The sequence below is a fragment of the Podarcis filfolensis genome (assembly GCF_964270895.1).
Source record: "Podarcis filfolensis genome assembly, chromosome: Z".
NCBI lineage: Eukaryota > Metazoa > Chordata > Lepidosauria > Squamata > Lacertidae > Podarcis > Podarcis filfolensis.
Genome location: NC_139617.1, coordinates 33,971,579 through 33,984,362, shown reverse-complemented (window position 1 = coordinate 33,984,362; position 12,784 = coordinate 33,971,579). Strand labels below are relative to the sequence as shown.

Here is a 12,784-nt window from a genome sequence, read left to right as displayed (position 1 = left end):
GGTTAGCTAGACTGATGACTGATGACCACAGAGACCACATAACACCGGTCTTGAAAGACCTACATTGGCTCCCAGTACGTTTCTGAGCACAATTCAAAGTGTTGGTGCTGACCTTTAAAGCCCTAAACGGCCTTGGTCCAGAATATCTGAAGGAGCATCTCCACCCCCATCGTTCTACCCGGACACTGAGGTCCAGCGCCGAGGGCCTTCTGGCGGTTCCCTCACTGCGAGAAGCCAAGTTACAGGGAACCAGGCAGAGGGCCTTCTCGGTAGTGGCGCCTTCCCTGTGGAACGCCCTCCCACCAGATGTCAAAGAGAACAACAACTACCAGACTTTTAGAAGACATCTGAAGGCAGCCCTGTTTAGGGAAGCTTTTAATGTTTGATGTATTACAGTATTTTAATATTTTTTGGAAGCCGCCCAGAGTGGCTGGGGAAGCCCAGCCAGATGGGCGGGGTATAAATAATAAATTATTATTATTATTATTAGAGGCTCACAGATTCCCCCCATCTCTGCCTTATAGACTGGAACACACATGTGTTTGGAATGGCTTTGAGTGGCCTCTGCTGGATCAGGCCAAAGGGGGCCCTCTAGCTTGGCATCCTGTGTTCAGTATGGCCAACCAGATGCCTATTACAGGAAGCCCCCAAGCAGGACCTGAGTGCAACAGCACTCTCCAGTTCTTGTGTCCCCCCCCCCCCCGGTACTCAGAGGTAGACTGCCCTGGATGTGGAGGTTCTGCTATGACCATAGACTTCCCTAACAAAGGACAATAATGATAATATGTTTCTTTGGCTTTGATGGAAGAGGAAGAACAAGCAAGAAGAGATCCCTTGCGTGGAAAAGGAGAAAATGCTATTGTGAACAGAGAGAAGGTGGAATTGCTCAACACCTACTTGCTTCTGTCTTCACCCAAAAGGAAAGCAGTGCCCAACCTGCTGATAACAGAATAAAGGATGGGGGGGGGGGAGCTGTAGCCCAAGATAAGAAAAGAGGTGATAAGGGAACACCTAGCTAATTTAAATGAATTCAAATCTCCAGGGCCTGATGAGCTGTACCCAAGGGAACATAAGGAGCCTGGGGATGTCATCTCTGTCTATAATCTTTGAGAATTCTTGGAGAACAGGTGAGGTCGCTGTGGACTGGGTGCGGGCAAATGTTGTTCCCATCTTCAGAAAGGGGGGGAAAGAGGACCCAAGGAACTACTGACCTGTGAGCTTGACATGAATACCAGGAAATGTCCTAAAACATCATTAGTCGGTCAGGCTGTGAGCGCTTAGAAAAGGATGTTGTGGTTATTAAGGCCCAGCATGGGTTTCTCAAAAACATTATGCCAGACAAATCTAATTTCTTTTTTTGTTTTATTTTGCTAGAGTTACAAGCTTGGAGGATAGGGGAATGCTGTGGATGTGGTGTATCTTGATTTCAGAAAGGCGCTTGTCAAAGTCCCACATGATATTATTGCAGAAATCTGGTAAAATGTGGGCTGAATGAGATAACTGTTAGGTGGATTTGTAGCTGATTGCCTGATTGAACCCAAAGGGTGCTCACCGAGAGTTCCTCACCATCCTGGAAAAAAGTGATATGTGGGGTGCCACAGGATTTTGTCCTGGGCCCATTGTTGTTCAACGTCTTTATAAATGACAGATGAAGGAATTGAGGGGATGCTCATCAAATTTGCACTTTACACAAAACTGGGAGGGATAGGCAATGCCACTGAAGACAAAATTGGGATTCAAGATGACCTTAACAGATTGGAGAACTGGGCCAAAACTAAAAAAAAGAAGAAAGAATTCCAATAGGACCAATTGTAAGGATCTAACCTAGCAGTTTGAAAGCACGTCAAAGTGCAAGTAGATAAATAGGTACTGCTCCTGCGGGAAGGTAAACTGCATTTCCATGCACTGCTCTGGTTCGCCAGAAGCGGCTTAGTCATGCTGGCCACATGACCCGGAAGCTATACGCCAGCTTAAAGCGAGATGAGCACCGCAACCCCAGAGTCGGTCACGACTGGACCTAATGGTCAGGGGTCCCTTTACCTTTACCTTACACTTAACAGGAATAACCGACAGCACAAATATAAGATGGGGGACACCTGGCCTGCCAGTAGTACTAGTGAAAAGGATCTAGTGGTCTTAGTAGGCCACAAGCTTAACATGAGTCAACAGTGTGATGCAGCAGCAAAAAATGCTAATGCTATTCTAGGCTGCTTCAACAAATCTAAGGAAGTCATAGTACTGCTCTATTCTACCTTGGATAGACCACACTTGGAGTTCTGTGCACACATTTCAGCCTGTCACACATTGTAACCAAGATGATAAAAGGTCTGGAAACTAAGCCTTATGAGGAACAGTTAAGAGAGTTGTGTATATTTAGCCTGGAAACGAGGAGACTGAGAGGAGACATGATAGCCATCTTCAAATATCTCAAGGGCTGTCACATGAAAGATGGAGCCAGCTTGTTTTCTCCTGCTCCAGAGGGTACGACCCAAACCACTGGCTTCAAGTTACAAGAAAGGAGATTCCAACTAAACATCAGGAAGAACTTTCTGACAGTAGGAGCTGTTCAACAGTGGAATGGACTCCCTTGGGAAGTGGTGGACTGTTATGTACTAAGCTTGGATCCTAGAACAATAGGCAAGTAGGATCCTAGAATGCAACATCTGATTGGCTTGCAGGAAAAGACCAATTAGGCTCCAGGAGGGAAGCAGAATCAGCCAATCAGATGGGACTCATTGTGTAAATAATGTATATAAAAGCCTGAGGTTTGGGGGACAATTCAATCACTGTTTTACAGGCTGCAATAAAGAGCATGAAATCACTACAGGACTCCGAGTATATTTCACTGGCGACGAAGGCGGGATCCTGCTGAGCTGTCTGCCGCGCACCGCACACAGCCGCCACAGGCAACATAGCATCGCACTGCGCATCCAGGCTACAGCTCCAGGACCCAAGGACCCAGAATGGTGACAGACAACAGCTTCATGCCGTTCAGCCCAGCCTCAGGAGACTGGGAAGAATACGCCACCCGCTTCCAGTTCCTCCTGGAGCAAAGGACGTCACCGATGCAGCCAAGAAGAGGGCGACCTTCTTCAGCATCTGTGGAGAAGAAACATTCGAGATCGCCTGAGCCCTCCTCACTCCCGCAAATATTGCGACTGTCCCCTACGACATGATAATGGAACGGCTGAAGGGGCACTTCTTGCCACAGCCCTCAGTGGTAGCGTGTCGCAACGCCTTCTACACAAAGCGTAGGCCCCCGGAGAAACCATAACCGGGTATGTGACCTCCCTCTGCCAGGCTGCCCGGCTCTGCAACTTCACAGAGTTGGAGAACATGCTCCGTGACCACCTCGTGGGTGGCCTGAGGGATGAGAAGCTGCAGCGGTGCTCTACGCCAAGAAGGACCTGACGTTCCGGGTCACCCTAGAGGAGGTTCTAGCAACTGAAGCCTCCGAGAGGTCAGCGCAAGGATTCCAGTCAAACATGTCTTCCCAAACGAGGGTCCACCATGAGGACCTCACTGACGACTCAGAATCCGATCGGGAGGATGTGCACTGAGTGCAGCAGCACACACAAGCCACCGTCCACTATGACAGCCTTGTCCGGAAGAGGGGAACTGCGCAAGCTGCGGGGAGAGCCATGAGTGGATGACTTGCTGTTTCCGCAACGCAGAATGCCGACAATGCAGAAAAGTGGGACACATTGCCTGGGTGTGCCATGCCCGCCCCACCCAATGCCTCGAACCAGATGACCGACCCAAGAGCCCCAGGCAACTCGACGGAGATCACAGACTGTCAGGTATACCAGTTGTCTCATTCTAATGCGGAAAAAAAATACATAGAGGTACAGATAGAGGGAGCCCCGTGCCGCATGGAGCTAAGTTAGCTTACTGGGGTTGGCGTGGTTTGGGCCACTGGGGCTAGCCATCACCGGAGTGATACGCATCAGCTCACACGTGGACGCCATCTGCAAAGAGTTTCCAGAGGTTTTTGACGGGGCATTGGGACGATATACAGCCCCCGCCCCCGTTGGCCTACAACTAGACCCCACCATACGGCCCATCAGGTTCAAGGCCCACTGGGTCCCGTTTGCCCTTAAACCCCGCATCAACGAGGAATTAGACTGGTTTGTGGAGCAAGGAGTGCTCAAGCCGGTGCCTAGTGCCCCCTGGGAAACCCTGATCGTTACACCCGTCAAGCCCAACGGCTCAGTCTGCATCTGTGCAGACTACAAATGTACTATAAACAAGGCCCTTATGGCTCATACATACCCGGTGCCAGTGGTCAGCCATGTCCTCGCCACCCTAGGGGGGTCTAAGATTTTTGGCAAGCTGGACCTGGCCCAGGTCTATCAGCAGTTGCCAGTGGACGAGGCCACTGCCGAGGCACAGACGATTGTAATGCACAGGGGCGTGTTCCGTTTCAAGCGGCTGCAATTTGGCGTCAGCTTGGTGCCAGGCATATTCCAAAATCACCCCCTTCTTCAATGATGTGTAGATCGCTGGGACCACGCCGGGGGAGTTCGGGGACCGACTCCGCACCGTCCTGCACCGTTTCCAGACAGCCAGCCTCAAGGTGAAGTGGGAAAAGTGTCTGCTAGGAGTGCAACAAGTGGATTTTCTAGGATTTATGGTGGACGCAGACGGAGTCCACCCGACCGGCAACAAGTTGTGGGCTATTTGTGATGCCCCAGCACCTAAGGGTAAGGCGGAACTCCAGACCTTCTTGGGACTATTGAACTTTTACCATGCCTTCTTACCGCACAAGGCAGCGGTAGCGGAGCCCCTACGCAGACTGCTAGACAAGTGGGCCCTGTGGGTGTGGGGGCAGCGCCAGGAGGCTGCGTTCCAAGCGGTCAAAGATCTGCTCGTCTCGAACTCAGCCCTGGTGCACTTTGACAAGAGGTTGCCGGTGGTGCTGGCATGCGACACCTCGCCCTATGGTGTTTGCGCCGTACTAGGTCACCAACTTCCGGATGGAAGAGAGGTGCCAGTGGCTTACTTTTCCCAGACTCTCTCCACAGCCAAGAGGAACTATTCGCAAATAGACAAAGAGGGCCTGGCAATCGTGAAGGGAGTAAAGAAATTTCACGATTTCTTGTATGGGCGCCCCTTTACTGCCGTGACCGACCACAAGCTGCTGCTTGGCCTATTTGCCCCCAAGAAGCAGACCCCACAAGTACTGTCACGCCACATCCTCAGGTGGTCGATTTTCCTCACCGGCTACCAGTATACATTGGTCCACTGACCCGGGAAGACGATGGGCCACACGGACGCCCTCAGCAGACTGCCACTACCTGAGACCAGCCCTGACCCAGCACCTGCACATGGGGTCATGAGCCTGGAACAGCTTCCTGACCGCCCCATTCAGGCACCAGAAGTAGCACGCCACTCCATGAAGGACAGGGTCATCTCCCGGGTCCTGGACTGGGTGTGGCAGGGATGGCCCAGTAGCAACCCTGGGCTGGAATTTGCAGGCTATACGACCCGCAGACACGAACTGTCAGCCCACAAGGGGTGCCTGTTATGGTGAAGCAGGGTGGTCGTTCCCCAGCCTCTGCGCCAAAAGGTCCTCACAGCCTTACACGAAACTCACCCAGGGAGGGCTGCACAAAGGAATCCCAAGGGGATAGCAGAAGGGTGAGGCCCATACAGCAGGAGGAGCAGGTAAGGGAGGCAGAACTAGGAAGTCCAGAAGTGACCCCCGAGGCTGAGCAGCCACAGAAACCAAAACCACGACCGAGTGGACCAGCAGCGCCCAATCACAGCTGGCCCCGTCACAGCTGGCAGCCCCAGAACAAGAGCCAGAACCAGTAACCCCTACCGAGAGACACCCGAGACCACAACGCATACGTAGGCGACTGGCATACCTCAACGACTACGAATGCTAACCTGGGTGCAACGGGAACTTAGAGGGGAGGGGTGTTATGTACTAAGCTTGGATCCTAGAACAATAGGCAAGTAGGATCCTAGAATGCAACAACTGATTGGCCTGCAGGAAAAGACCCATCAGGCTCCAGGAGGGAAGCAGAATCAGCCAATCAGACAGGACTCATTGTGTAAATAATGTATATAAAAGCCTAGGGTTTGGGGGGCAATTCAATCACTGTTTTACAAGCTGCAGTAAAAAGCATGAAATCACTACAGGACACCGAGTATATTTCATGGACTCTCCTTCTTTGAAGGTTTTTAAGCAGAGGTTCTCCTGCCAACCTAGCAGTTCGAAAGCATGTCAAAGTGCAAGTAGATAAATAGGTACCGCTCTGGCGGGAAGGTAAACGGCGTTTCCGTGCGCTGCTCTGGTTCGCCAGAAGTGGCTTAGGCATGCTGGCACATGACCCGGAAGCTGTACGCTGGCTCCCTCGGCCTATAGAGCGAGATGAACGCCGCAACCCCAGAGTTGGTCACGACTGGACCTAATGGTCAGGGGTCCCTTTACCTTTACCTTTAAGCAGAGGTTGGATGCATTAGTTGAGATTCCTGCATTGCAGGGGGTGGACTAGATGTCTCTCAGGGTCCCTTCCAACTCTATGATTCTGATTCTAAGTGCTTTAATTTCTCAAAATATATGACTGTGGCCCCCAGCATACTTGATTGAAATATTATTCTTGTGCTCAGAAGCACATTATCACTTTGATTCATCAAAGGTGTTAGCACATATGGGAAAGGGAGACACCTAAATCAGTGTTCACTCAACTTGCTGCCCTGCATGGGCTTTCAGCTATCAGTCACTCTCAGCAGCCAATGCAGCCAATGGTTAGGGGTGCTAGGAGTGCTAACCAATTCCTAATTGTAGGTCTGTAGAGAAGTTTCATCCAAACTCCCGGACCACTTTCATTCATTTGATCTGGAAAGTCGGTTTTTTTGTTTTTTTAAAAAAATGCAACTTATATGAGAGATATTGTGGGCGGGGTGGGTAAACTTTTTACTTTGAACATATTCACTCCAGTCTTAACGGAAGCGAAAATCCCGTTTGCTTCCAGCTTCCCCCAACCTCACCCAAACATCCTCCTGCAAAAATGTGCTTTGGGGGTGGGAAAAGAACGCCCCGGTCCTTTCTACCTGAAAAAGCAAGTTGCAGCCTTTCCCAGAGCTGGACGCTAGGAGGAGCTCTAGCAACTACCTTAGTTAAGCCAACCACCTAGAGGCGTCCAGCCCACGCCGCTGTTAAAAAGATTTTAGTTGGAGAAAAACAAACTATTATTTTAAAAAATAAATCCCGACTTTTCAAAAAGGGGAGGAAACTACAAATCTTGCTTTAAAAAACAAAAACAGGCGATTAGTTGTGATAAAAATCAACCCTATTACAATTTAGAGGTTTTATATAATAAAGTTATTTTTTGTAAAAAACGGAAACCTCAGTTTTTAGGAAGATCTTTTTTCCACTTTAAAGATTGCGTGTGCGCGCGCAAGGTAGGAAGATATTCACAACAGACTTTCAAATGCAAACGCGGTTGGTGCAAAACAACGGAGAATAAAAGCGCCCACCGCCCCGCAAAAAAACCCCACACCCAAGGTAAGGCAGCAATTTCTTACCTTTAAATTTGGAGCAACCGAAGAACAAAAATACCCTCCCATCCTATGAAGCTGCTCTGGAAGCCGGAGCTTAAATAAAATTAAAATTAAAATCATTCTGAGGTCAGCCTGCAGGTGGTCAGAAAATATTTTTATTACCTTCATTCATTTGGTTGGAAGAGGGGTGTGCGCGTGTATCTGTGGAACACACTCATATACACCACCAAGTGGCACAGAGCAGAGATTAACCAGCTATAAAAAAAGCAAAACCTCAGGATGCCTAAAACTTCAGAAGTACATCTTAGACACAAGGGAGCAAATGGCATTTTAAGGTTTCCCTGCAAACGCCTTGATTTAACTTTCCAAATATATTCATCTTTAAAACAAACAAAAAAAAAACAAGCTTTGAGATTACTTGGGAGTAAGCTGCTTTGCTGGTGGCTTGCTTTTTTTTTTGGAGAAAACATGTTTGGGATCAGGGAAAGCAGACCGGGCTTTTCCTCCTGGTGTTGAGAAAATTTTCTACAGTTCTCTGTCCCCTTTCCCTGCTGATGGATCCCCTACAAATAAGAGAACCCATATTAAAAAGTATTGGGTGATGAATTAAACTCTCCCACCCCAAGGGAACTCTGGTTAAGCAGTTGGAGTAAGCAAATGTTTTGCCTGTATCTTGTGATAAGTTCAGAGTATTTCCACAAATGGTGTAATGTATAAAAAAAGTTAACATCACAGATGTTTCAGGAATAAATCTTCACACATCAGTTATTGGATTTAGAAGTCTCAAAGAATACTCTCCTAACATCCTGACCCAATGCTTATTTAACTCAGATCAAGGGAGCAGCCACTCCAAAAATGTGTATAATAAGAAACTTTACTTGAGAGTAGCCACTTTTGTAATTAGTGAGTTGGATTCAGTGCTGGCTCTGCTTAAGAGTAGCCCCACTGAAATCAATGGACATGGATACCCTTGGTCCGTTAATTTCAGTGGGTCTTCCCAGTTAAAACTCAGATGGATATAATCCCAATGAGATCTAACTCCAACAGGGAAGGGGAGTTTTGAATCTGGCTGCAAACTTTGCTTGATACCAAGTCTTTAAAAATTGCCATCTATAGCCAGTCTTTTTCAGGGTTGAGTTGTGAAGGTACACACACTTCAACATTTTTTATAATTGGACTTTTTATTAAGATTATAAATTTAAACAAATCTGAACAGTTTTACCCGGTGATATACAATTCAGTATGCACACACACAAAAATATACAGAGATACAAAGAGGGGAAAATAATGCTTAGGGACGCGTCCTTTAATACACACAGTGCTTTAATGTGAAAGCTGGATGGCAAAAGCAGAAAAATCCACCTTTTTACAACAAAAGGTTCTTTATTTTCTCCCTTTAATAAAAAGAACACAAAGTTTATTTGAAAGAAAAAAAGAATAGGGTTACAGAAACACAGACCTTGTTTTGCACATAGGACCAAACAATTGCTGGTTGCATCAGGAGAGTTCAAAATATTTTGAGAAGGGGGAAAAACAAACCACCCACCACATTTAAAGACATGAAAATAGTGTTAACACATTTACTTGTGGCATTCACACACACACACACATTTGGGGGGAAGGGAGGGAGGCAGGACCTGTGAGAGCGCTATGCATGATGGGTAAAGTAGTTGAGATCTCATCACTCCCCACCTTTCCTCCCCCAAACTTTTTTTTTCTTAAAAGAGCAGTGTTGGACAGAACTATATACTTCAAGGAATGGCAAATAATACAAAAGGGGAAAGAGACCCTCACATGAAATTAGGCTACATATACCTAATCACATCATCCAGATTTCAACCAGGAAAAGTTGTACACTCTGTTGATGTTTTCAACTATGTTTTTTTATGTTAGCAAGTTTTTATTATTATTTAGGGGGGGGATTTCATAGAACTGTAAAGTTGGGAGGGACCCCAAGGGTCATCTACTCCAACCTCCTGCAATGCAGAAATCATAGCGAAAGCATCCTTGACAGATGGTCAAGGAAGGAGAGTCCACCCCCACCCCCCCCGTCTGTTCCACTATCCCAAAACTCCTATGAACCCCTAGCAGGAATTAGGAAGGACCACCCCACCTTCCCCTTATAAGAACTCAAGTGACTACGCAGGGAGACATCCCAGCCCCATAGAAATGTGTCTGTTTTGGGGGACAGGAAGAAGAAAAGCTATAGAAACCCACCCCTTTTAAAATGCATTTTGGAAAGTTTAGATTGCTAAAGAAACACAGCCAGTTTTCTGGTTTAAATGTTTTTTAAATAATAATAATAGTAATAGTAGTAGTAATAATAATAATAATGCATAAAAGCCCCCCATTCAGCCCATAGTTCTGCAGACTATTCTGGGCTCAGCTGAAAAAGGCAAGGTGTCAAGTTCTACAACACTTCTTGTGGGAGGGAGATAGGAGTTGCTTCAGGTATTGAAGTTCTCCCCTAATTTTGGAGAGTCACAATTCAATGGCCAGAGCTACCTTATCCCTAGAGCACTTTAACCTCGGGTGTAAACTCTTTTCTCTCTCACACAGCTTATTCTCCTTATCCATCTTTTCACCTCCTGCATTCCTCCCCTCCCCACCAATGTTTTTGGGGGGCAAATAAAAATGAAATACAATAAAGCCTGGAAAGAGTTAAAGAAAAAAACGAAACAACTCAACACCATCCAGGGGGTGGGGGGGAAAGACACAAAAGAACTCGTTGTTGTTGTTGGGGCTTTTTTGTTTAAATAGGTACTATTTCTTCATCATCTCTGGAAAAATAAAGGCGCAAGAATCTTCGAAGTAAATTCTATGGTACAATTTAGAAAAAAACAAACATTCGCTTGGCTTGTCAACTGCCCCAAGCCACCCCCCTCCCCACAACTTCAGTCTTTGTTTCAGGGTCTCCCGAAGCTCCCCACCCCCACCAAAAGAGCCAAGCAGCAGGCATTTCTTCCTTCCCGCCCCGTCGGATCTTTCCCCGTCCCGGCTAGAAGGCCACGATTGCCCGCGTCCAAGCCCCCAAGCTGGCCAGCGCCTGCTTGCTACACAGTTGCCCGTTCAAGGGCTGCTCGGGGTCCGGCTGCGGCGTTTGCTGGGGCGTCTGCTGGTGGTGGGTTTGCTGCTGCTGGTGGGCTTGGTAGGGGTGCTGTTGCTGCTGCCGGCTTACCAGCCCGGTAAAACCGGAGCCGAAGATGGAAATCAAGTTGGAGATGTTGGACGAGTCCTGGGGAGGAGACGCCGTCGGGGGCGCCGTCAGAAGTGGCGGCGGCGAAGGAGCCGTCGGGGGCTGCTCCGCGCTGAAATCCTCGAAGCGGGCGCGCTTGGGGCAGGGAGCGAAGGCGGGGTGAGACGGAGGAAGGGGACCGCCACCGCCCACACCACCAATGGGGGTCGCCGTCCCCACGACGGACCCCCCTCCTCCTCGTCTCCCACCGCCTCCTGCTTCTTCTCCTTCCTCCACGGCCTCGTGACCAGGGTAGTATTTGCGCTTGTAGCCCGGGCTGGGGGGGACGCCCATCACCGCGGCGCCTGGGCTGCTGCCGCCGCCGCAAGGACAGGGCGAGCAACAGTCCTGGTGCAAGTAGCCGTTCTCCACCGTGGTCACCACGTGCGTGTCCAAGTCCAAAACAGTGGTGCGGCTGGAGCAGTGCGGAGAGGCGGAGGGGGACGGAGCCGGGACCAGCCCCGACGGCACAGCAGAGCCTGTGCTGGCGCTGTTGCTTCCGCTGGAGAAGTCGCAGCTCCCCGGCACTGCGTAAAGCAGCCCGGGCGCCGGCGGCGTGGCGGCGCGGTGGTAGAAAGCCAGAGGAGAGTCCCTGCAGAGCCCCGAGAGGGTTGCCGGGGGTTGAGCGGGCGGCATGAGCGAAGGCAGTCCGGCCAAAGGTTCCTCGTCCTGGGCGCACCCGGACATCTCCAGAGCAGACTCGCCGCCCCCTCTAGCCAAGGCGCAGCCCCGCAGCTGCCCGTGCTGGAGACCGTCGTCCGCCTCGTCGGCTGCCTCGACGGGCAAGTGGAGAGGGCTGAAATCCGCCGAGATCTCGCTCAGCGAAGCGGGCGTGCCTGCTCCTCCGACGGGCGACATGGCCAGGAGCCCGCCTTCCTGGGGGTGGTGGTAGTGGTGGCTCTGCTGGCGGCGGTAGAGCTCGGCGTAGCGCTCGCTCAGGTAGAGCTGCCGGGCGTTGCGGAGCACATAAGAGACCAGGAGGTTCTTGTGCAGCTTGATGCCGCCGCGCTGCGTCCGCGAGCTGTGGATCTTGCGCAGCGAGAGGCTGATCAGGCTCTGGGCGTCCAGGGCGCACTCCATTCCCGTCCCCGGGCCCACATCCACCCCGAGCCCGGCCTGGAGCGGGGCTCTCTCTCCGTCTTAGCAGCCCGGCGCACAGCTCACCATCCCCGGGCAGGCGCAGAGCCGCACCCCTCCTTGCGCGCTCTCTCTCTCGCGCTCGCTCGCTCTCCGCCCTCCACTGTCGGCCGTGCTTGGTGAATGCAGCGGGCAATAAGCCCTTGCTTAGCCGACCCCCGCTATTTATGCACCCTCTTCGGCACCGCCCCCCGGCCTATGGGAGCACGGTTTTCGGCTCGAGTGGCGGCTCGCGCCCGCCCCGCCGAGGACCAGCCGGCCAATGGAGGCGCGGCGGTTCCTTTGTGCTATTCAAATACCTAGCAGGCTTTTTTGGCACGGCTGGAAGGTTCTCTGGAGAGAGAGAAAAAGAGAGAGAGAGAGAGACGGGAGCGAGCAGCGGGGAAGCCGGGCCAGCGGGGAAGCCTGGGTGGGATCAGAGTCCCCGTCGGGGGTGGGTTGAAAGGTCCCGATCCACGGATAGCCCTCCACCCACCTAGAGTGTGCGCGCTTCCCCGGACGCCTGGCTCCCCTTCTCAGGTGAGGCCCTCGCCATGTGGACGGAGGGCGAGGGGGAGGGGCCTCGGAGGGGGAGGGGCCTCTGGAGCCAGCGATCCGCCTCCGTTTCTCTTTTCCCCTCCGCTTGGCAAGCAGGTGCAAAAGCGTTGGCACCAGAATGGCTCAAGAAATTTATTCAAGGGATGAGTCCAGATCCTGGAAACAAACAAACAAACACAGGTAGAACTTTAAAAAGATTTTTTTAAAAATAAAAATGAAAGTGATTCTCTAGGGAATATCATCATTATCATTTACTTTGTATTGCTATTTTCTGCGCAGGTACATGGCAAACAATTTGGAGTGCGCCAATACTTTCTTCTAGAGTAACTTAAGTTGCATTTTCCTTCAAATTCCATTGTATGT

The 12,784-nt window shown here is 50.4% G+C and overlaps 1 protein-coding gene across 1 annotated transcript; it reads right to left on the bottom strand.

Annotated features, from left to right (window-relative positions):
- Positions 1 to 8,674: 8,674 nt before the first annotated feature.
- On the bottom strand, positions 8,675 to 12,084 carry IER5L (immediate early response 5 like). Its single transcript, XM_083596470.1, has one exon. It carries the CDS (start codon positions 11,825 to 11,827, stop codon positions 10,511 to 10,513), a length of 1,317 nt encoding a protein of 438 aa, XP_083452596.1. The 5' UTR covers positions 11,828 to 12,084; the 3' UTR covers positions 8,675 to 10,510.
- Positions 12,085 to 12,784: the final 700 nt, after the last annotated feature.